The sequence below is a fragment of the Macrobrachium nipponense genome, chromosome 26, assembly GCF_015104395.2.
Source record: "Macrobrachium nipponense isolate FS-2020 chromosome 26, ASM1510439v2, whole genome shotgun sequence".
Lineage (NCBI taxonomy): Eukaryota > Metazoa > Arthropoda > Malacostraca > Decapoda > Palaemonidae > Macrobrachium > Macrobrachium nipponense.
This window is the reverse complement of record NC_087215.1, coordinates 56,345,944-56,371,735: the sequence shown is the minus strand read 5'-3', so window position 1 is coordinate 56,371,735 and position 25,792 is coordinate 56,345,944. Positions and strand designations below refer to the sequence as shown.

Below are 25,792 nucleotides of genomic sequence, written 5' to 3'. Positions count from 1 at the left end.
TAATAATGACATGAAGGGGAAAACCATGAAGAAAAATGCGACCTGAGGGAGAAAGAAAGACGTAGCTACATCCATAGGCTACATCTTCTTCTTTCCCTCCGTTATCCCTACACTAAGGGGTCGGTTGCCTGATGCTCATTTCCTTACATCAGGCATGGTTTATTATTTGGCAAAGGGGTTTTTATGACCGCAGTTATTGGTGGTGGGCCTAGCCTTTGACTAAAAAGTCCACCTTTAAGGCAGCACTTTTCACAGTTATTGGCAGTGGGCCTAGCCTTTGACTAAAAGAGTAAGACTGCAAGGCAGCAGCTGTCCTTTTAGTCTCCTTTACGACACGCAGGACCTACGGTGGTAGTATTCTTATTAAACATCCCTACCACAGGGTGGCCATAGGCTACATACATACATAAAGGCGTCAAGTGAGGGAGAAAAAAGACGATCCACTTAGTAATTCTAATAACCTGCGACCGCATCATGACCATGACCTACCCCAACTATCCTGGCCACATTAAATATTAAAGCAGATGAACCCAAATTTTCCGTAATTGTTTACCCTTCCCAGTTTAAGAGAGTTTAAGAGAGGATGGACTACTGCTTTAAAGGCGTTTTACACTAATGCATTCGTTTTTCTGAAATACACTGATATATCTGTCTATTTAACTATTGATCCATATATTCGCATATAATATACAGTATACATATTTGTGCTTGTAATACACACTCACACACACACTCATATATATATATATATATATATATATATATATATCATATCTACTATATATATCTATATATATATATATTATAATATATATATAATATATAATATATAATCATTTGTAACGTATGTTTATACCCGACTGAAAACATGTGTGTGTGTGTATGTGTGTTTGTTCAACTACATTAATCTATTTGCTTGTTCTGTAACCTGTTTTCTTTCTTTCTTTTAAATATGCATAATAATAATAATAATAATAATAATAATAATAATAATAATAATAATAATAATAACCCTTCCTTTTCATAGGCGCTATCGTGATGTCCCTCTACAACTGAAGAAGGAAATCCTACGCCTCTACTGGAACGACCTATTACTGTTCGATTACAAACTACCTCCTGGTTTCCTGGGCTGATGGACTGTGCCGGTTCCCCCCCCCCCCCTTCCCCCCCACCCCCGACCCCCCCCCCCCCTCCCCCCCCCCAGCCTCCCTTCTCTCTCTCTCTCTTCTCCCCTCTCTCCTCTCTCTCTCGTCTCTCTCTCTCTCTGTATATATATATATATATATATATATATATATATATATATATATATATATATATCACGGAGTATATAAAACGTGATGCTATGTATAAATACTCGGCTATCTCGCTTTTTCATTTTTTCCTTCGTGGCAAAAACCTTTATATATATACATACATATATATATATATATATATATATATATATATATATATATATATATATATATATATATATAATCATTTGTAACGTATGTTTATACCCGACTGAAAACATTCCTTTATTATACTTATGTGTAACTGGTCACTGTGTTTTATCTGCCAACAAAAAAACGAAGGGAAAAGTAATGTTAACATTCATTTGATAATTACCATAATTATACCAGATCCAAACAAATAAAGGTGAAGGGAGGGGAGGTTGTAAGCACGGTTATAACTTCTGCCTTGTGAAACTTGCAACAAACTTGTCATTCTAGTGCAAGCGGCAATGGGTCACTATAGGCACAAAAGTGAAAAGTAACAGTTACCACAATATTAAGGATGAAAAAATGACAGAGAATAGGTTGCCCCAAAGGAACAGAATTTAGACTAAAACTGATCTAAAGCTTCAAATATAGAGAATAATACGACATAAATCTTGCAATGAGTTATCAAGAACAAACACTTCTTTAATGGAGAATTATCCCGTCATCAAGGTGGTTACTGTATAATTAGCTGAATCTTTGTATTTTATCTTAAAAATAATAATAATAATAAAGCAACCCTTTTCAGTACTTTTACATAAATTACCGAACATGTAAATCAAACTGTCTTGATTCTCCATTTTATTTAAGACTGACTTGTTTTGGGGGTTAAATGCAGTCCTAGTAAATACTCGATAAGAAATAATGATTAATTCAACTGAGTAAATAATTAACTATAGATAGATCGACATGGATCCATCCATAAAATGAAAAGATAAAATCAATGAAATCTTCCATATAATTACTCAACTGGTATCAACTCTATAATAAATTAATTTTGTCTAAAACTGTCTTCATCGTTGACTACCAGATGTACTAAGATTTTCATTTACATTTTTGAAAAATAAGAGATAATTAACCCAAACACATTAAAGTTCTCAAATTATTAACTGAAATAAAACGCATCCAGAATTAAGGTGAGCCTCATGAAATTTAATTCACTAACCTGCGAGCAGTAAATGTTGAACGCTTAACAAATCAATACAACACGCTCCGAGGCAAACTGACCGCGGACTTTTATCAAATCAAAATCAAATCCATCCATTTGTATTTATGGGAAAATAGATCACATCTATGGCTATGGAAATAATAATCCAACAGCCTAGAAAAAATTGTTTGCTTCGGATATAATTTCTACAATTCTCATAAAAAAATAAAAACAATGTAAAAGACACCAGGTTAAGAGGACTGCGAAACATTCATAATAGTCTACGCTTCCAGGCAAACAAAGAAAACGAAAAATCTAGTCAATGAAAATGAGTTCGACCCATTCATGATACAGCTGATGTTTCCGGAAAGAGCCTGTTTTCCCTGTGGTTGTTCCAATAATGTGCGTGTGATCTGAAAAACAAGCCTTAACCCAGCTTAAAAGTCAATGAAATGACGACGGGCAAGCATGTCATAAAGCCATGAAAACAAGGAAAGTCTGCTCGAAGTGAGCGGAGAAGTTTCCAACCCCGAAGACGAATCTTTCAAACGACATCGTTTCTTCGTGCGAGCGGAGGGCAGGCAGGGTCGTCTGCTACCTTACCTTACAGCAGGGATGTGTTTCACATAGACTAGTGGTCCTGTGGAGGTCGTGGTCGATCTTCAATCACCAAGGGACGTTGCGAAGAAGCAGAAAATCCATGGAGTGACAGAAAAGGGAGTAAGCAAGATGCAAATCGACCGTTTGGGAGTTCTGCCTCGGAAAAAACTTGGCCTACCTACAGGAGCTTAATTAAAGATCTGCTGAAGGTAAGCCCCAGTCCCAGTGCAGGGATTGACACAGCAGGCTGCTGCCAAGGAGAGATTAAAAAAGATGTTAGGACGGAAAATAGGTCAGTGGGTCCAGACTGTCCCGGGTGAGGAGACTAACGTCGTCGTGGACCGTGACCTAGTGAGTTGTGTTTTGTTTCCATCGACGTCCGCCTATTAGGCCTAAGGGGGTCACCAGAAATAGCAACCAATTTGATACACAATTATTTGGAATCTTCAGTTTGCTTGATTTTGCAAGGTTTGTGAATATTTATATATAGAATATATTACAAAGGGGACTAGGGTACGACTGAAAAAAAGGGAGCAGGAATACACATAGATAATATATACACATACAAATACATACATACAAACACACAAATATACATACATACACACACACACAATATATATATATATATATATATATATATATATATATATATATATATATATATATATATAATAAAGAAAGAAAAAACGAAACTGTGGACAGAATGTATCGAGCGACAAGCAACTACATGAAAACAGTTAGTTACGACTGATAAAAATGACCAATGAAAAATTCCACTCAAATGATGAAAATTAGATGAAAATGCCTCTCCTAAGGTGGCCTAATATATGGAGAGTGTGATTCTCAATTACTGGTGTCCGGGAATATGTACCTATTGAGTGACCTCTCTCTTCCCACCCAAAGAGCCCGTCCTGGCATAAGGCCTGCCTATTTATTCTGATAACTCGCAACAACAATAATAATTAAAAAAAATAATGTGATAAGCATTAGATAATATACTTTGACTATAGCAACACATATAAACCCACATCAAACACACATGTCGACTCATTGTTATATAATATACACAATTATATATATATATATATATATATATATATATCTATATATATATGTCTGACCACATCACCTTGATTCATATATACGCATTAAGCTACAAATGTCCTTTAATATCTAATTCGCCCTACCTCAGAATTAATATATTTTCATATATGTTAACTGAAGGGGAATTTTTAGTTGATAATAATTTCGTCGGCTCCCGGGCGCGAACCTAGGAACCAAGAAATCAGGATGTACAGAGAAGTGCCTTTAACCACACAGATACCACCCTTCAGTTAACATATATGAAAATATATTAATTCTGAGGTAGAGCGAATTAGATATTATAGGACATTTGTAGCTTAATGCGTATACAATATATATATGTATATATATATATATTATATATATATATATTATATTATATGTTTAAAAAAAAAAATCATTGATATCAAACTGAACTTATCTTAAGAATAATTTGCACCAAAAATAAATCCTGTATAAGCGCATAAACCGATTGAACAACGAATGAAAGTGACTATCCAATACTGATGGCCGAGAGGATAATGTAACTGCCATCAATGTATCTACCCAAGGTACAGGTTTGGATCCTAGTTGGTTTACATAAAGTCACTGCTGTCTAAGTATCAGCCAAAGAAGGCATAGGTTCGAATTCTGGTCGACTTGGATAAATTCATTGTTATCCATCAACTCAAAATGGGATGGGTTCGAATCCTGGCCAGAAAAGACGCACCTGTCATTTACAATTCCCTGTGATTAAATTAGTGACGAACTATCTTAACTGTTGAACTGTGGATGAACGAATGCGCAGAAAAGTTCCCAGACATTAGCAGTGCATTCACCTCAATTTTGCTTATACTATCTAGTAGCACACCATCTTCCCAGCTCTCTCTAGGCCTACATCTCCTCCTAACACTCCTGAATCATACAGACTTTGTATTAATTGTATTTCAACAGAGACGTTTCACATTCACACTTGATCCCTGATCCCCTTTACCTGCAATATGCAGTAAAGAAGTGCCGGTCGAAGTTCTTAGTTCCAGAGGTCCTTTATTCCTCAGACCATTGGACTGTGGAACACCCTCCCTGAGGATGTCTTGCAACTGAAATTTCAGAAAGTTCAAGCGAAGATACAGTACATTGCTACCCTAATACAGTTCAACTTGTATTTAAATATTTTACTAAAATTTTTTATCTTTTTATTTTTATCTGTTTATTTACCACTGTTTATTTACCTGTTTTTCTAATAAGTGATCTCCTCTTTCTGTATTTACCAATTCCTTCTGTTGCTTCTTTCGAATGAGGACCATATTCGTTGGAGGCTTTAATTTCGAGTCATTGGCCCCCGTGGGTTTGTTCCATATGAATAGAGTTCATCCTCTGAATGATAATAATATTAATAATAATAATAATAATGATACTGAAACTCCATTCTTTCCACACAGCACTCAGCTCTATTGTTTCACCTACTCTATCCTTTAACTACATCTATGTATCTCCAAATTTCTACAACCCCTAACAATTTTTTTATTTGTAATAAAAAGACGCATTTCATTAGCCCACAGGGGAGTTGGTTCAACAAAAATCCTTTTATAACATTCCAACCTTAGATTCCATAGAAATTCCATGCTCTTTTTTTCCAATCTTATATATATACATCCTGTCACCGTCCTTGCTTTGCTTATGTGATTCACATTTTCTGTCATTATAATATCCGATATATTTACTCCTAATAGCTTATTTGAATTTGCTGCTTCCAATCTTTCCGCATCCATACTAACACTCAGTGCTCTAGTTTACTGATTTCCCTTGCTTACATTCTTTCAACTTTCACCTCTTGCACTTTGAAAGTGTCTGCAACTCTTGCTCACATTCTTTCAACTTTCACCTCTTGCACTTTGAAAGTGTCTGCAACTCTTGCTCACATTCTTTCAATTTTCACCTCTTACACTTTGAATGTGTCTGCAACTCTTCCTCACATTCTTTCCATTTTCACTTCTTGCACTTTAAAAGTGTCTGCAACTCTTGCTCACATTCTTTCAACTTTCACCTCTTGCACTTTGAAAGTGTCTGCAATTCTTCCTCACATTCTTTCAATTTTCACCTCTTACACTTTGAAAGTGTCTGTAACTCTTGCTCACATTCTTTCAACTTCCTCTTCTTGCACTTTGAAAGTGTCTGCAACTCTTCCTCACATTCATTCAACTTTCACCTCTTGCACTTTGAAAGTTTCTGCAACTCTTCCTCACATTCTTTCAATTTTCACTTCTTGCACTTTGAAAGTCTCTGCAACTCTTGCTCACATTCTTTCAACTTTCACCTCTTGCACATTGAATGTGTCAACTCTTGCTCACATTCTTTCAACTTTCACTTCTTACGCATTGAATGTGTCTACAACTCTTGCTCACATTCTTTCAACTTTCACCTCTTGCACTTTGAAAGTGTCTGCAACTCTTGCTCACATTCTTTCAACTTTCACCTCTTGCACTTTGAAAGTGTCTGCAACTCATGCTCACAGTCTTTCAATTTTCACCTCTTGCACATTGAATGGGTCTGCAACTCTTGCTCACATTCTTTCAACTTTCACCTCTTGCACTTTGAAAGTGTCTGTAACTCTTGCTCACATTCTTTCAACTTCCTCTTCTTTGCTTTGAAGTGTCTGCAACTTGCTCACATTCTTTCAACTTTCACTTCTTGCACTTTGAAATGTCTGCAACTCTTTGCACAACATTTCTTTCAACTTTCGACATCTTCACTTTTGAAAGTGTCTGCAACTCTGCCTCCATTCTTTCAACTTTCACCTCTTGCACTTTTGAAAGTGTCTGCAACTCTTGCTCACATTCTTTCAAAACTTTCACCTCTTGCTTTGAAAGTGGTCTGTAACTCTTGCCACATTCTTTCAACTTTCACTTCTTGCACTTTGAAAGTGTCTACATCTCTTGCTCACATTCTTTCAACTTCCGACTTCTTGCACTTTGAAAGTGACTGCAACTCTTGCTCACATTCTTTCAACTTTCACCTCTAGCTCTTAGAAAATGTCTGCAACTCTTGCTCACATTCTTTCAACTTTCACCTCTTGCACTTTGAAAGTGTCTGCAACTCTTGCTCACATTCTTTCAACTTCCACTTCTTGCACTTTGAAAGTGTCTGCAACTCTTGCTCACATTCTTTCAACTTTCACCTCTTGCACTTTGAAAGTGTCTGCAACTCTTGTTCACATTCTTTCAACTTCCGACTTCTTGCACTTTGAAAGTGACTGCAACTCTTGCTCACATTCTTTCAACTTTCACCTCTTGCTCTTAGAAAGTGTCTACAACTCTTGCTGACATTCTTTCAACTTTCACCTCTTGCACTATGATGTGTCTGCAACTCTTGCTCACATTCTTTCAACTTCCACTTCTTGCACTTTGAAATGTCTGCAATCTTGCCTGACATTCAACTTCACCTCTTGCACTTAGAAGTGTCTGCAACTTCTTGCTCACATTCTGTTCAACTTTCACCTCTTGCACTTGCCATTGTTTAAATCCCTGCAATTCTTGCTGCACTTAATTTAATTGTTTACTGCCACTTGATGAATGTATCTGCAATTCTTGCTCACATTATTTCAACTTTCACCTAGTGCACTTTGAAAGTGCCTGCAACTCTTGCTCACATTCTTTCAACTTTCACCTCTTGCACTTTGAAAGTGTCTGCAACTCTTGCTTACGTTCTTTCAAATTTCACCTCTTGCTCTTAGAAAGTGTCTGCAACTCTTACTCACATTCTTTCAACTTTCACCTCTTGCACTTTGAAAGTGTCTGCAACTCCTGCTTACGTTCTTTCAAATTTCACCTCTTGCTCTTAGAAGTGTCTGCACTCTTGCTCACTTCTTTCACTTTCACCTCGTGCACTTTGAAGTGTCTGCACTCTTGCTGACATTCTTTCAACTTTCACCTCTTGCTCTTAGAAAGTGTCTGCAACTCTTACTCACATTCTTTCAACTTCCACTTCTTGCACTATGATGTATCTGCAATTCTTGCTCACATTCTTTCAACTTTCACCTCGTGCACTTTGAAAGTGCCTGCAACTCTTGCTCACATTCTTTCAACTTTCACCTCGTGCACTTTGAAAGTGTCTGCAACTCTTGCTTACGTTCTTTCAAATTTCACTTCTTGCACTATGAATGTGTCAGCAACTCTTGCACACATTCTTTCAACTTTAACCTCTTGCACTATGAATGTGTCTGCAACTCTTGCTTACATTCTTTCAACTTTCACTTCTTGCACTATGAATGTGTCTGCAACTCTTGCTCACATTCTTTCAACTTCCACTTCTTGCACTTCGAAAGTGACTGCAACTCTTGCTCACAATCTTTCAACTTTCACCTATTGCACTTTGAAAGTGTCTGTAACTCTTACTCACATTCTTTCAACTTCCACTTCTTGCACTTTGAAAGTGTCTGCAACTCTTGCTCACATTCTTTCAACTTCCACTTCTTGCACTTTGAAAGTGTCTGCAACTCTTGCTCACATTCTTTCAACTTTCACCTCTTGCACTTTGAAAGTGTCTGCAACTCTTACTCACATTCTTTCAACTTTCACCTCTTGCACTTTGAAAGTGTCTGCAACTCTTGCTCACATTCTTTCAACTTTCAATTCTTGCACTATTAATGTGTCTGCAACTCTTGCTCACATTCTTTCAACTTTCACCTCTTGCACTATGAATGTGTCTGCAACTCTTGCTTACATTCTTTCAACTTTCACTTTTTGCACTATGAATGTGTCTGCAACTCTTGCTCACATTCTTTCAACTTTCACTTCTTGCACTTTTAAAGTGACTGCAACTCTTGCTCACATTCTTTCCAACTGTCAAACCTCGTGCTCTTTGAAAGTGTCCTGCAACTCTTGCTCACATTCTTTCAAGGGCCTTTCACCTTCTTTGCACTTTGAAAATGTCTTTGCAACCTTCTGCTTACATTCTTTAAACTGTCACTTCTTGCACTTTGAAAGTAGTCGCAACTCTTGCTCACATTCTTTCAACGTCACCTTTTGCACTTTGAAAGTGTCCTGCAACTATTTAGCTCACATTCTTTCAACTTTAAACTCTTGCACTTTGAAAAGTGTCTGGCAACTCTTGCTCACATTCTTTCAACTTTCAACCTCTTTGCACCTTTGAAGTGTCTTGCAAACTCTTTGCTTACTCACATTTCTTTCAAAACTTCGACTTCTTGCAACTTTTGAAAGTGTCTGACCTCTTGCCACATTCTTTTTCAAACTTCACCTTTTGCCTTTGAAAGTGTCTGCAACTCTTGCTCACATTCTTTCAACTTTCACCTTTTGCACTTTGAAAGTGTCTGCAACTCTTGCTCACATTCTTTCAACTTTCACCTCTTGCACTTTGAAAGTGTCTGCAACTCTGCTTTCAATTCTCAACTGCAAACTTCTTGCCACTTTGAAAGTGTCTGCACGCTTGCTCACATTCTTTCAACTTTCACCTTTTGCACTTTGAAAGTGTCTGCAACTCTTGCTCACATTCTTTCAACTTTCACCTCTTGCACTTTGAAAGTGTCTGCAACTCTTGCTCACATTCTTTCAACTTTCACCTCTTGCACTTTGAAAGTGTCTGCAACTCTTGCTCACATTCTTTCAACTTTCACCTCTTGCACTTTGAAAGTGTCTGCAACTCTTGCTCACATTCTTTCAACTTCCACCTCTTGCACTTTGAAAGTGTCTGCAACTCTTGCTCACATTCTTTCAACTTCCACCTCTTGCACTTTGAATGTGTCTGCAACTTTTGCTCAGATTCTTTCAACCTTCCACCTCTGGCACTTTGAAAGTGTCTGCAACTCTTGCTTACAAATTCTAATTCCAAACTTTTCACCTTTCCTTTTGCCGGGTTTGAAAATTGCAACTTCTTTGCTTCAAACATTTGTCTGCAACCTCTTTTGCTTCAACAAATCTCAAAACGTTTTTCACTTCTTAGCACTTTAAAAATGTTGGTCTTTTGCAACTCTTTGCTTACAAATTCTTTCAACTTTCACCTCTTGCACTTTGAAAGTGCCTGCAACTCTTGCTCAAATTTTTTCAACTTCCGGCTTTTGCACTTTGAAAGTGTCTGCAACTCTTGCTCACATTCTTTCAACTTTCTCCTCTTGCACTTTAAATGTGTCTACAACTCTTGCTTACGTTCTTTCAACTTTCACTTCTTGCACTTTAAATGTGTCTGCAACTCTTGCTTACATTCTTTTAAAACAATTTCATTTCTTGCACATTGAATTTGAATGGTTCTGCAGCTCTGGTTGGCGTCTCACCCCATTCTTTCAACTTTTCAACCTCTTTGCACTGTTTTCAACCTCTTGCCCTTTTGAAAGTTGATCTTGCAACTCTTACCTCACAGTTCTTTCAAACGTTTCACCTTTTGCACTTTGAAAAGTGGTGTGCAAAACTCCTTTTGCTTACATTCTTTCAACTATTTCACCTCTTGGCACGTTTGAAAGTGTGTGCAACTCTTGCTCACATTCTTTTCAACTTTTCACCTCCTTTGCCTTTGAAGTGTCTTTGCAAAACTCTTGCTCACTTCTTTCAACTTCCACCTCTTGCAAACTTTGCAAGTTGTCCTGCAACGCTTCTTTCAACCTTCTTTCAACTTCCTACCTTTTTGCACTTTTGAAAGGTTTCTGGCAACTCTTGCTCACATTCTTTCAACTTCCACCTTTTCGCAACTTGTTTGAAAAGTTTGTCTGCAACCTCTTGACTTCACATTCATTTCAACCCTTCCAACCTCTTGCACTTTTGAAAGAATGTTCTTGCAACTCTTGCTCACATTCTTTTTCAACTTCCACCCTCTTGCACTTTGAAAGTGTCTGCACAACTCTTGCTTCACATTCTTTCAAACTTTCCACCTCTTGCACTTTGAAAAGTGTCTGCAACTCTTGCTCACATTCTTTCAACTTCCACCTCTTGGGCACTTTGCAAAGTGTCTGCAACTCGTACTCACTTCTATTTTCAACTTTCCACCTCTTGCACTTTGAAAGTGGTCTGCAACTCTTACTCACTTTCTTTCAAACTTTCCAACCTCTTGCACTTTGAAAGTGTCTGCCAACTCTTACTCACTTTCTTTCAACTTCCACCACGTTGCACTTTGAAAGTGTCTGTCAACTCTTACTCACTTTCTTTCAACCTTCCCACCTCCCAGTTGCACTTTGAAAAGTGTCTTGCCAACTCCTTACTCACTTTATTTCAACTTCCCACCTCTTGCACTTGAAAGTGTCTTTGCAATCTTACTCACTTTCTTTCAACTGTCACCTTCTTGCACCTTTGAAGTGTTCTTTTGCAACCTTTCTTAAGCCACTTCCTTTCAACTTTGCACCTCTTGCACTTTGAAAGTGTCTGCCAACTCTTAACTCACTTTCTTTTCAACTTTCACCTCTTGCACTTTATTTGAAATGTGTCTGCAAAACTCTTACTCACATTTCTTTCAAACTTGCCACCTCTTGCACTTGAAAGTAAGTCTGCAAAGCCTTTTACTCACATTTCTTTCAACTTCCAACCTCTTTGCACTTTGAAATGTCTCCTTGCAAGCTTCTTTGCTTTCACATATTCTTTCAACTTTCCACCTCTTGTACTTTTCACCTTCTTTGCAAACTTTGAAAGGTCTGCAAACTCTTACTCACATTCTTTCAACTTTCCACCACTGCACTTTGAAATGTGTGCTGCAACTCTTGCTACATTATTTCAACTTTCACCTCTTGCACTTTGAAAGGTGGTCTGCAACGCTTTTGCTTCCACATTCTTTCAAACTTTCTACCTCTTGCACCCTTTGAACGTGTCTGCAGCAACTTTGCTCACATTCTTTCAACTTTCCACCCTCTTGCACTTTGGAAAGTAGGTCTGCAACTCTTGGCTTACATTCTTTCAACTCTTGCACTTTCAAACCTCTGGCCCACGGAAAGAAAGGTCTGCAATCTTGGCGTTACGCGTTCTTTCAACTTTCCACTCTTGCACTTGACAAAGTGTCAGCAAGCTCTTGCTTACCATTCTTTCAACTTTCCACCTATTGCACTTTGAAAGTAGTCTGCCAAGCTCTTGCTTCACATCTTTACAACTTTCACCTCTTCGCACTTTGAAAGTGTTCTGCAAACTCTTGCTTACGTTATTTCAACGTTCTTTGCAACTTTCAAACCTCTTCTGCACTTTGGAAAGTGTCTGCAACCTTGCTTACGTTCTTTCAACTTTCCACCTCTTCGAACCTTTGAAAAATGTCTACAGCTCTGCTCACATTCTCAACTCCAACTCTTGCACTTTTGAAAGTGGTCTATGCAAACTCTTGTTACGTTCTTTCAACTTCAACTCTTTGCACTTTGGAAAGTGTCCTTGACAAACTCTGCTTTTGAAACGTTTCTTTCAACTGTCACCTCTTGCACTTGAATGTGTCTGCAAGTCTTACTCACTTCTTTCAACTTCACACCTCTTGCCAATTGAATGTTGTCTGCCAACTACTTATACTTTCTTTCAACTTCCACTCTGTGCACTTGTGAAAGTCGTCTGCAACTCTTACTCAACTTTCTTTTCAACTTCCACCCTTGCACTTTGAAAGTGGTCTGCAACTCTACTCACTTTCTTTCTAAAACTTTCACCTCTTGCACTTTGGAAAGTGTCTGCAACTCTATCACTTTCTTTCAACTTCCACCTCTTGCAAGATTTGAAAATGTCTGCAAACTCTTACTCACTTTCTTTCAATTTCACATCTTGCACTTGAAAGTGTCGGCAACTCTTAACTCCACTTCTTTCAACTTCCACCTCTTGCACTTTGAAAGTGTCTGCAACTCCCTACTCACTTTCTTTCAACTTCCACCTCTTTGCACCTTTGAAAGTGTCTGCAGCTCTTGCTCACATTCTTTCAACTTTCACCTATTGTACTTTTCACTCTTGCACGGGAAAGTGGCTGCAACTCCTACTCACTTTCTTTCAACTTTCACCTCTTTTGCACTTGGAATGTGTACTGCAACTCACTCCTTTCTTTCCACTTCCACACTCTTGCACTTTGAAAGTGTCTTGCAACTCTTACTCACTTTCTTTCAACTTTCACCTTCTTGCACTTTGAAATTGTCTGCAACTTCTACCTCACTTGCTTTCACCTTTTTCCACCTCTTTGCACTTTGAAAGTGTCTGCAACTCCCTACTCACTTTCTTTCACTTTCGCACCTCTTGGCACTTTGGAAAGTTTGTACTGCGCTCCTTCTCACATTCTTCAACTTTCACCTTTGTCTTTTCAACTCTTGCCCTTTTGAAAAGTTGTCTGTAATCCTTACTCACTTTCTTTTCAACTTTCCACCTCTTGCACTTTGAATGTGTCTGCAACTCTTGCTCCACATTCTTTCAACTTCCAACCTCTTGCACTTTGAAAGTTTTGTCTGCCAGCTTTTTTGCTTTCCACAATTCTTTCAACCCTTTTCACCTTGCACTTTTGAATGTCTCTGCAACTCCTTGCTTCCCATATTCCTTTCAACTTTCCTTCCACCTCCTTGCACTTTGAAAGTGTCCTGCAACTCTTGCTCACATTCTTTCAACTTTCCACCTTTGCTTGACCTTTGAAAAGTGTCCCTGCACTCTTGCTTACGTTATTATTTCAACTTTCACGCCTCTTGCACGTCTTTGAATAAGTGTCCTGGCAAACTCCTTGCTTTACGTTCTTTCAACTTTCACCTCTTGTCACTTTGAAAGTGTCTGCAGCTCTTGCTCGCAATTCATTTCAACTTTTCACCTCTTGCACTTATTTGCAAAGTGTCTGCAACTCTGCTTCGTTTTCTTTCAACTCTTGGCACCTTTGAAAGTGTCCTGCCACTTTTGAAAGTGTCCCCTGCAACTCTTGCTTACGTTCTTTCCAACTTCCACCTCGTTGCCTTTGAAAGTAGTCTTTTGCAAGCTCTTGCTCACATTCTTTCACGCCACCTCTTGCCTTGAAAGTGTCTGCCACTCTTGCTTACTTCTTTCAAACGTTTCCACCTCTTTGCACTTTGAAAGTGTCCTGCAACTCTTGCTTACGTTCAAGAACCGTTAGAGCCTTTCAAAACTTTCACCTCTTTGCACTTTGAAATGTGTCCTGCAACTCTTTGCTTACGGTTCTTTCAACTTTCCACCCCTCTTGCACTTTGAAAGTGTCCCTGCCAACTCCTTGCTTACATTCTTTCAACTTTTCCACCTCTTCGCACTTTGAAAGTGTCTTTGCAACTCTTGCTTTACATTCATTCTTTCCAACTTTTCACCATCTTGCACTTTGAAAGTGTGTTTGCAACTCTTGCTCACATTCTTTCCAACTTTCACGCCTCTTGCCTTTGAAAGTGTTTGCAACTCTTGCTCACTTCTTTCAACTTTTCACCTCTTGCACTTTGAAAGTGTTTGCAACTCTTGCTCACAAAATTCTTTCACTTTCACTCTTGCACTTTGAAAGTGTTTTGGCAATCTCTTGCTCACATTCTTTCAACTTCCACCTCTTGCACTTTGAAAGTGTTTGCAACTCTTGCTCACATTCTTTCAACTTCCACCTCTTGCACTTTGAAAGTGTCTGCAACTCTTACTCACTTTCTTTCAACTTTCACCTCTTGCACTTTGAAAGTGTCTGCAACTCTTGCTCCACATTTAACTTTCACTTTCTCTTGCACTTTGAAAGTGTCTGCAACTCTTGCTCACATACTTTTCAACTTTCACCTTTCCTTTTTGCACTTTGAAAGTGTCTGCAACTCTTGCTCACTTCTTTCAACTTTCACCTCTGCACTTTGAAAGTGTCTGCAACTCTTGCTCACATTCTTTCAAATTCCACCTCTTTTGCACTTTGAAAAGTGTCTGCAACTCTTGCTCACATTCTTTTCACTTTTCACCTCTTGCACTTTGAAAGTGTCTGCACTCGTTGCTCACATTCTTTCAACTTTCACCTCTTGCACTTTGAAAGTGCCTGCAACTCTTGCTCACATTCTTTCAAATTTCACCTCTTGCACTTTGAAAGTGCCTGCAACTCTTGCTCATATTCTTTCAACTTTCACCTCTTGCACTTTGAAAGTGCCTGCAACTCTTGCTCACATTCTTTCAACTTTCACCTCTTGCACTTTTGAAAGTGCCTACAACTCTTGCTCACATTTCCTTTCAACTTTCACCTTCTTGCACTTTGAAATGTTCTGCAACTCTGCTCACATTCTTTCAACTTTCACCTCTTGCACTTTGAAAGTGTCTGCAACTCGTGCTCACATTCTTTCAACTTTCACCTCTTGCACTTTGAAAGTGTCTGCAACTCGTGCTCACATTCTTTCAACTTTCACCTCTTGCACTTTGAAAGTGTCCTCAACCTCGTGCTCACATACTTTTCACTTTCAACTCGTGCACTTTTGAAAGTTTGTCTTGCAACTCCGTTGCTTCAAACAATACTTTCAAACTTTCCACCTCTTGCACTTTGAAAAAGTTGTCGGCACTCGTGCTTCACATAACTTTCACCTTTCAACCACTTGCCCTTGAAAGTGGCCTGCAACTCGTTGCCCCTTTAAATTCCTTTCAACTCACAATTACTTTTTCACTGTCACTCTTGTTTACTTGAAACGTGTCTGCAACTCGTGCTCACATTCTTTCAACTTTCACCTCTTGCCCACCTTGAAAGTGTCTTAATCGAACTCTTGCTCACATTCTTTCACTTTCACCAATCTTGTTTCACTTTGAAAACGTGTCTGCAACTCTTGCTCACATTCTTTCAACTTTCACCTCTTGCACTTTGAAAGTCTGCAACTCTTGCTCACATTCTTTCAACTTTCACCTCTTGCACTTTGAAAGTGTCTGCAACTCTTGCTCACATTCTTTCAACTTCCAAGTTTTGCAGCTTGACATTCTCTCCAGTTTCTCTTCCTGTCCCCTATTAAAACTGTCTTTTACAAACCAATATCACACTCCGTTTAGCACTTCCATCTACTCTCTTTTCTTGGATTTCGCACGATATATATATATGGAATATAATACGGAGGGGCCAACGGTAATTAGCTTGTTTGACCTGCACTAAAAATAATCAAGGAGCCTTTCCGCTTTCAGCGATTTATGCCCCACTAGCTCGAATCTAGGCCCGAACATGGCGGGCGGCTCCGCTGAAATATTTTCCTGAGAATCATCATCATTATCACCTCCTACGCCGTGTGACGCAAAGACCTTCAGCGAGTTTCCGCCACTTGTCTTTCCTGCGCTTTGTCTTCCACAAATCTCGTGAATAGGTCGTAAAATTAACTTGCTCGTGTAGGAAGAGTTTTAGTGCCCCTGCTGACAGGATGATGTTCCTCACTTGGGTGCTGATGGCGGATTCTGGAATCTTCCTTTTATATTATTATTATTATACTATTATTATTTTAGAATGCAAGATAAATAGCTGATCAAAGCAATAAGAACATCCAAACTGCGAAATGAAACTTCTATAAGCTCAGATAAACATAATTTGCAGTCAGTTCGAAATTGTGATTTGATAACAATTTAACTTCATGTCTATGGAGATTTTTTCCATAATCTAGTCACAGTTGAAATAAAACTTCGAGAAATCTTTGTGGTATTCAACCTCGCATCTGAGAAGACCAAACTGTTAAACTTAAGTGTATATCTAGTATAACGTGTTGTATGGTTTAAGATGATCTGAATTCAAAAGATGGTCAGAATTATGACAAGTTTATAAAGCATGTATAGTACGAGGGCTTATTCCCTGAACAAGGTATCTAAGGTAACTGTCTCTATCAAACACTTCAAGGCGAAAGTCGGTTTATGGACACCAAAATGGAGAACAGTATTTAATACATGAAAGAATAAAATCTTCTGGTTTTAGTTTTTATTCTTACCCGTACACATTGTAATGTTATCTTATAGTACATAATAATAATAATTTTATTCTTGCCCTTACACAATGGAATCTTGTCTTATGCATTATTATTATTATTATTATTATTATTATTATTATTATTATTATTATTATTATTATTCAAAAGATGAACCCTATTCATATGGAACAAGCCCACATGGACCATGGACTTGAAATTCGAGTCTCCAAAGAATATGGGGCTCAGTAGGAAGTAAGAGATGGTAAAGGGAAATACAGAAAGAAGAGATCTCACTTATTAAAAATGAAAAATAAATTAACAAATTCAAAAAAATGTATTAAAATGCAAGGAGAATGGCATTAAGGTAGTAATGATTACATCTTCGGCAAACTTTTGAAGTTCTAGTTGCACTACATCCTCAGGGAGACGGTCCCACAGTCCAGCGGTCTGAGAATTTTAAAGGACCTCTGGAATTGGGACATTCGATATTGATGAACTTCAGCTCCAATACAGTTAAACATTCCGCCAAGTCACTCTCTTTCCTTAACACCCATCACTTTTACATATTACATTCTTTAACTTCTCTAATACTTTTATTCGCAGTGAGATTTTCTGCAATATTGCTCTGATGGTTGCCATGGCTTCTTTGCATGCAAATCAGGCATCTTTCGCCAGATGTTTCCTAATCATAAAGCCATGTTCAGCTTAATGTTGAACATCTTATCATTAATTTGTAAGTAAATAAAGTCATATATCGGTTACTTCACGGACACATTCAAATACACAAATACACACACACACACATTACATATACATATGTATGTATATGTATATGTATATATATATATATATATATATATATATATATATATATATATATGTGTGTGTGTGTGTGTGTGTGTGTGTGTGTGTACTTATATGTCTGATGTATAATATTTAACTTAGAGTGAATGAGAGCAAGAAGAGAAACACTCAAATAAGATATTAGATGATGACTGATAAGCAAGTCAACCATAACTGAATTAGCGAATGATACACACCGCAAAGTCTTTGTAGTCCTCAATTTCGCTGCATTCTTAATGGCGGTTTACTGGTAAAGTGGGACTGCACTATTTTCTAAATTTACGTGCTAGCATAACCTAAGGCTGTTGGCTGAGCTACCACCATCATGAATAATGTCCAACTTCATAATTGGAAAATTATTGAAAACAAAATGTTAGCCAGCCATCTCCTTTATTAAGGTTCTCTAGTAGACCTCTTCTGGGGTTCGACATATAAACCCAAGTTGTCTTTTCAATCTCTAGTTTTGGGAGTGCGAAGAATCTTTTGTCCTTGTTCTTGGTCTAATCTATCTCGTTCACTATACATGAATAATCTATAAGCCACACTTCCTATGTATACTATCTTAAAATATACTTTCCATAATCAGATTTCTCTTTTGTAAACTGTCAGCTCTTCTTGAGCAGTATTCGATGGGGTTACATGTGTCTTTTTTTCCTATTTCTATCACTTCGCTTTTCCTTTTCACCAACTCGCGTCTTCAGACCTCAACTTATCTACTCTTTTTTTTCGAGCAATAAACTAATTTCTCGACCTACCCAGAAAGTAAAAACGAACAATTCATTCTTCCAGTTTCTCCATGCAGATGATCTAATACTTAATCAGTTATCAGTAAATTCAAAAGAAGCTGACTAACTCTTAAATCCATTTAAAACATGCAAATTTATACAATATACTTCCATAAAACTTTAAGAAATGGTTGACCTACACTGATGGCTGCTTCCAATGTTGGATTTAAAATTCGCTCAAGTACGGTAAAAATTCATTTGGGGTCCTTTATGGTCTAGGTAAAAATTGTCATTAATGTTTCTGGAATGGAATCGATGAAATCAGCTGAATGCAAGTTATACGTGGAAAATGTATCATTTATGTGAGAATTACCCCTTGCGAACAATTATTTTGTAGCAGTCATCAGGTCAAATGATAAACTTATTTAATACTGAAAACTGAACAATTGTAAATGGGCACTGAAATTTTATATCAGATTTCCTGTCATTCAACTCTCATATTTGTCATGAACTGCACATTAGTTTCTTGCGTTTTATTGAATAATATTTCCATTCTCAGACAAAATGCCTGCAGACGACGGTCAAGGGGTTGGGCACGGGACGCTCTGTGGAGCCGAGGCCCAGTACTGCGGCAAGACTCCTCCAAGGCCGTCAGTGTACCGCACCATAGGAACCCCTCAGCCCTGCTTTTCCTCCTCGGCACCCTCCATGTCCGCAGACATGATGGGCCTGGCAGGGTCCCTCAGGCCAAACGAGTCGTTGTCCTCACCAGAGTCGAGAACCCTCGTCTTCTTTGACCCCGTTGCATCTGTGGCTGGTACACCACCGAGCAATCTGTCATCAAACAGACCCAATTTTGTTCCACAAGATCACGCTTACAGAATTCCACCGAATTCGTCGCAGGTCTCGAGGAGTTCGGTCATTCTGCAGCACAACTACACACCCGAACACGGGATTTCAGCTGCCGAGAGGAGCTATAGCTTTTCTCCCATGGTCATGAGAGGTAACAGCCCAGACTCATCCCCAGCTGTCACTTTTGCTCGGCACCCATCTCCAATAACTTCCGTAGGGAGGTTACGCAGCTCACCTACACTCTCAGTTGCTTCTTCCATTTCCACTTCGGTTTCCCCTTCCGTACCGACTACGTCTATAGTCCCTTCGATCTACACCTCTCTGCCATCATCCTCGCTCTCTTCCTCGTTGTCTTTCTCTTTCCCGTCTGTCACACGGACACCATATGTGCACCACAGTCATTCCCCAAGCACTACTAGGATAGTGAGATCCACATCAGCTGCTTCGTCCACATTACATCCGTCACCCACGTCAAGAAGTGCTTCACTTGCCCTGAGGATATCAGAAGCTTCCAGGTACTGAAGGCTTTATTATCCTTGTTGTTTTTCTTGCATGTTCAAACACTTCTTAAGACTTCAGCATACACTATGACAGCATCCATTCTGGCCATGCTGTGACTCTACCTTGGCTTCTTGATGAAATTGTTGTAACCTAGAGTGTTTCTAACAATGTAATCGTTTTTTAATATCACTTCCACTTTCGTTAATGGAGTCGTTTACAGCATGATACCTTCATTAACAATCATTGTCAGTGCTACTTCACTTATTTTAAGCAGTAACACGATTAAATACGCTTCAAGTCGCGTTTAAATTAGCTGTAATACTGCATTAAACTTGAAAATTCATTTCCCTCAATCACTATACTTAATTTGTAGCATTTCTATTGATTTGTGTTGCCCTGCACTTTATATATTTATGGCATACTTTCATCAATCAACACTCAATAAAACTGCTTGATTTCACAGATGTTGCAGCAATGTCCATTACAAAAAGTAATCTAGGAAGTAATTATGCCACATCAGCTTCCTTCGACATTCATCTTCTCTTTCAGGATGTGCACTAAAATTAATGTTTGCAGAACATTGATCATCTACAGTCGACCCCTGGGATTCGCCGGAGATAGGGACCACAAACCCTGTGAATAGCTAAAATCTGCGAGCACTTGACACTCCTCTAAAAATGCTTATAACTGCTTATTTTGATAGTTGAAACACCAAAAAAAAACTCTAAAAATACTTATACCTGCCTTTTTTTAAGTTTTATTATGAAAAATGTTTTTAGGCACGAAAATATTATGAACATACAGTAATTTGTGAATATTTCTCTATGAAAAATTTTGCGAATAGGCTAATTTTTTGCGAATAATGTGGACATACGTTCCACAGAAAATCCGCGAATGTGTGAAGCCGCGATTACAGAACAGCGAATAGGCAGGGGTCGACTGTATTTACCACGAAATGAAAATACCGAACTTTGTAAAAAAAAATATCCTAGTTGCAGATATCAATTGCCAAAATTTAGTTCTCAAAGCCTTAAAAGATCTTTAACTGAACCTGAATAACACAGGATCCTGCTTTCATGCACCTTCTAAATGCCAAAAAGTGGAGGGAAAAATCAGACCTCCAAACACAACACTATCAGCGGAAGATTTTAAAAGCGATCGCAGGACATGAATCTTAAAAGAGGCCACAGACTCACTGTCTGATTTACTGGAAACTAATACACTATTCAGACTCACTGTCTGAATTACTGGAAACTACTGACTATTGCATGTAAATAGTAAAAATCTCTGATCATTAGATATCTAGCAAAATATCAAAGCCGAATGAGTCATCTTAATTGTAGCATATTATGGTATTCCTATACATTTTGATTCTGCCTTGTAATGGAAATCCTGGATAGCCTCAGAAATTTCCTGCAGCATTTAAACCAAACCATTCATCCCCAGAATGTTCCAGGTGTCTTTTAAACCCCCTTGACTTCCACCAGCAATCTAGAGCATTTGGCAAACTCCAATACTGGCACACCAGGCAGCAGCTTAAGTGAGAGAGAAGCCCGGGTTCACAACTTGGCATTAACATACTTGACTTCCCATGACTCCGTCCCGCCTTGCCTTCACTCGCCTCCTCCATCATATGACCAGGTAGTATATCTGTCGGTTACGTAAGTTTTCAGTCCTTTATTATTTGCTTCATGTTTCAGGATTTTTAATAGCAGATTACACATTCGGTATGTCAGTTCATAACAAACATCTAACCACAAATTAGGGACTAGATTCTAGCATTTCCCTTCCTGCTCCAAACATCACGACTGCAACTTCTGGTTTAGTTCTGGTAACGTATGTCAATTCAATGTGCTAGTGCCTTTTTTGCTTGTCAATTACCAATCTGGGTTTGTCTGAATAACTTGGCCTTTTAGTATTAGAGCTTTCTTGATAAATGCAAAAGCAATTTCTTCTAGTATAAAGCTCCAAATTATTATATTCACAGTTGTGCAATCCAAATGCTCTCCCTACTTACCAAGAAGCAACGCAGAGCAGTCGACAAAAAGGGGAGCCAAGGACAGTGTTCACTCTTCCATCAAACGCTGAGCCTCCTGGTACAACAGACCCCGTCCTTCAGGTAAGGCTCATGGTATACTCTTCAACTTTGCACCATTTACTTAATTTCACAGTCTCTTTTACTGATAAAATGTAAATTTGGCAATTAAGTGGAATCTATTAATCAACCTGTAATTCCATTTCAAACAGACCTGCTAGATACATAACGAATCAACCTGTCATTTAATTTTAAACAGAACAGTTAGATACAATCTGACAATAGTTTTTCTAAAAAAAACTGGATCTTCTTTTAGCAACATGAAACCACTGACTCAAAAGCACATAGGTTAATATAACAGCCACGAATGCCTAAAACCTCCAAGATGCATTCCTCTGAGCAATGGTAATCCTTGACCTGTCAAATTTGTTCAGGAAAGAAGGCATTTAACTGGTGGCCTACCTCGATGACTGGCTAATCTTGGAAGCCACCACAGAAGGGTGCGGACGAAACCTGAGAGTGGGGTCTGTTTATTCATTCATTTCCTATCAGTTGAAGAGGTGTCAGTTCTCAGCTTTCATTGTGCCTCTTACACTACATTCAATTAACAGATTTAACCTGTAGGCTCTATATAAGGATAATGTTAAGCTAATATTCTTGCACTCTGATGTTCAGATGATGTAATGATATAACATTCCTAATGCCACTTCCATACCATCAGACGTACGTAGTCCAGGAATCAGAGAGAGGACTGAGAGGTGGTGTTCTGGCATCCATAGCGGCAGAACTCAGCGACTCCGAAGGCGGTTACTCAACAATATTAGATGCCATCCCTCATGAGCATGCAAGAGAACCCTGTCCAGCAGTTCCCGTCAGGTAATCCTCTTCTTGCTTCCTAAGGATTCGTCATTCATTGCTTCTCTTAGCTCTCGGAAAGCAATGTAACCCAAAGCCTCTGGCCCTAGACCCCTCCAGGTCACGAGGAGGTTTAACATTCAACTTCCTTGTCCAGGTCACTGTCTTGCTTTGTCTCAATCTAGTGCTTAATCCAGTGTTAAACACCAATTTCTCAACTTCTTCCACAGCTACTTTGGCCCTGGGCTAGATGCAGGCATCAGTCTGCCCAATTTCTCAACTTCTTTGTTACTTCGGGTCTGGGCTAGATACAGGCATCAGTCGGCGCCCACCTCAACAGCCTTAGCATCAATCTAGTTGACTGATTCTTTTTCTTGCATTGAATATTTTTTCCTCCTTTTTTACTGCTATAACTGTTTAAAAAAATATTTCGTGCCTTATTTTTTCAGGATTCTTAGTTTAGTTATAAAACTGGACAGTAAGCAGTATCATTATACTTCATCTAGTCAACTTATCGATCCATCCATTTATTCAATCTTGCTCATTTCAAAGACTTTCTCATCTATCTTCAAACAGTCTGATAGACATTGCTCTTTTTGCAGGCAAAGTTGACTAAAGTAGGGACTGTACAATCAGTTTACATAAAAGACTACATATCAGCGTTATCAATCTGATATTGGTGATACAATATGAAGCTGGGAGGAATTAATGTTTCTTTTTTTCCCTTCAGGTTTCTTCGTACCTGTTCTCTGAAACGGTTACGGCCTCCCAAGGTGCAGCCCCCATGTTTGACATCGGTTTGCAACAAAGCCCTAGTTAGGAAGGTAATATTTCCAACCGGTACTGTTTGTGCTCTAATACTTTTCAAGGGCAAAACTTATCATGAAAGAACAAAGGTCTAATTTCTTAAGCAAGGAATACGTAATGCTTAATGTCTTCTGTTCTTATCACTCGAGTTTAAGTTTTGATATTCAAGCTGTAGTGATCCTCTGTAGAATTCCCGTTTTTGAACAGTGCAATATCTAGGTCTTAAAGGTTTGCAGTAAAGGAATACCACTGATCCATTTTAGAAAATTAGAGACCATCAACACGGAAAAGTTTGCATTCTAATAAACATAAGTTTTAACAGAATTTCCATTACATTGTTCAGCATGGCAGAGTTCAAAAACAAATTCCACTGTAAGCATTTGGCAGTCACACATTTACTTCATACTTTGTATTTAGTTTTGTCTACACTTCCATGAAAACTATTGCAGTGTGCATTTAGAATGAACTCTTGCAAAGGTCTGCTCACTAGCCTATTCTTGTGACGTAAACACCAATGCATTTATAATCTCCACTATTTATATCATATTTAAAGTTTGTAACAATAAATTCTTGCTATTATTTATGCTGATGAATCGTTCGGTAAGTTACATTTTACCTGGCTCATCTGCAAAATCACGAGAGGCTGATAGATGACTGCTAAGCAGGCAAAACAGTTCTAGCTACCGAAAGTGTAGATGTCCAGCTTTTCTTTCAAAAAGCTTTTTCCATTGTACACCTGCAGGAACTCAACAGAAGGTGGCCATTCATCGCTGGAGCTCAAGAAGACGACCACTGTCCGGGCTTGATACTCGTGGAATGCTCCTCGCATCTCACAGTCGCTCACCTTCCAGAGCTCCCGAGACCCATGGATGGGGCATCAGCACCAGCAGGACCCGGAGGAAACACGTCCTTCAATGTGAATGTGGGAGGCGGAAACGGCGCGGACACATTCACTGACATCGCCATGGGAGCCTCAGCCGGCAGCACAAGCGTCACCACGACCATAGACTTAGACGCAGCTGCCCTCACTTCGCAAGTGCTCTTCTACCTGTGTGGGAAGTGCGTGGGATACGATTCCTTTGACAAAGACAACGTTCGATCTCACATCGAATACGACTGCCCGTACTCCTACAACCAATGGGGCAACATCTCCGAGCGGTACCTTCTCCTGAGGGCCTTCTTCTTCGTTATCATCGTTATGATTGTGTTCGTGTGGCTTCCTTACCTTGGCATTTAATGTATTTGTGCATAGTCATCTATCATCAAAGTCAAAACAGAGACACAGTAAACCTTAACACGAGTAGCAGGAACTAGAGTAGCACATATAGAATTCCTTCGCAGGTAGACTTTTCGAAAAGATATACTCAGATACCTTCAAACTCATAAACCACTGTAACTATGCCATACACAGAGAAACCATTAGAGATCATTAGTGTGATTACGCTTAAATGAGAAGTTCGTGCTTTCACTGCAGATGACTTTTGGTGATACAAAAGAAGAAGTCGATCTTTCGGTAGTCTAGTCACATCTCTGTAGTAGCATTTCAAATTTAATAGCACTTCTACACACGGTGATGCTTGCTAAGCGAGTTTCCATACCTTTGAGGAGTAGGAGTCATTGCTTAGTGGAGTTCTGCTGAGGGTATCGGGATTACTGAGCGTGTATATATATATATATATATTATTATATATATATAGATATATATATAATATATATGATATGTGTATATTATATATATATATATATATATATATATATATATGGTAAAAATGTTCTGTTACAACAGAATTCCATCTAATAAGAGGAGCTCATAAAAACGCCAAAATATAGAAGGTACTATATTTCAGAGACTGCTGTCTCTCTCTTCAGACAGCAGTCTCTGAAATACAGTACTTTCTATATTATGGCGTTTTTATGGCCTCCTTTTATTAGACGTATATATGCATATACATATATATATGTATATATAGGTATAGTATATAAATATATATATATATAACATACATATATTAAATTAAATATTATATTATATATATATCATATACATATATATAAATAAAATATATATAATAATGATATATATAACATATTAACCATTATTATTAAGTATAAATTAATTTTGTATTATTGTAGTATATTACATTATAATTATACATACAATTTAATTTATATATATAGATATTATATATAATATATATAATATATATATAACTATATATATATATGTTGTGGTTTGTGTTGTGTGTGTTGTGTGTGGGTGTGTGTATGTTTTGTGTGTAACTGCGGAGCCCATAA

General features: G+C 38.3%; 1 protein-coding gene and 1 long non-coding RNA gene across 2 annotated transcripts in view; one reads left to right on the top strand and one right to left on the bottom strand.

Annotated features, from left to right (window-relative positions):
- The window catches only part of LOC135200293 (uncharacterized), a 40,697-nt gene that overhangs the window by 5,626 nt on the left and 9,279 nt on the right, over positions 1-25,792 (bottom strand). The gene's annotated exons all lie outside the window — the stretch shown is intronic.
- On the top strand, positions 2,775-25,187 carry LOC135200291 (mucin-5AC-like). Its single transcript, XM_064228789.1, has 7 exons — positions 2,775-3,218; positions 19,007-19,814; positions 21,288-21,441; positions 21,788-21,919; positions 22,557-22,711; positions 23,421-23,514; positions 24,240-25,187. Exons 2-7 carry the CDS (start codon positions 19,012-19,014, stop codon positions 24,732-24,734), a joined length of 1,833 nt encoding a protein of 610 aa, XP_064084859.1. The 5' UTR covers positions 2,775-3,218; positions 19,007-19,011; the 3' UTR covers positions 24,735-25,187.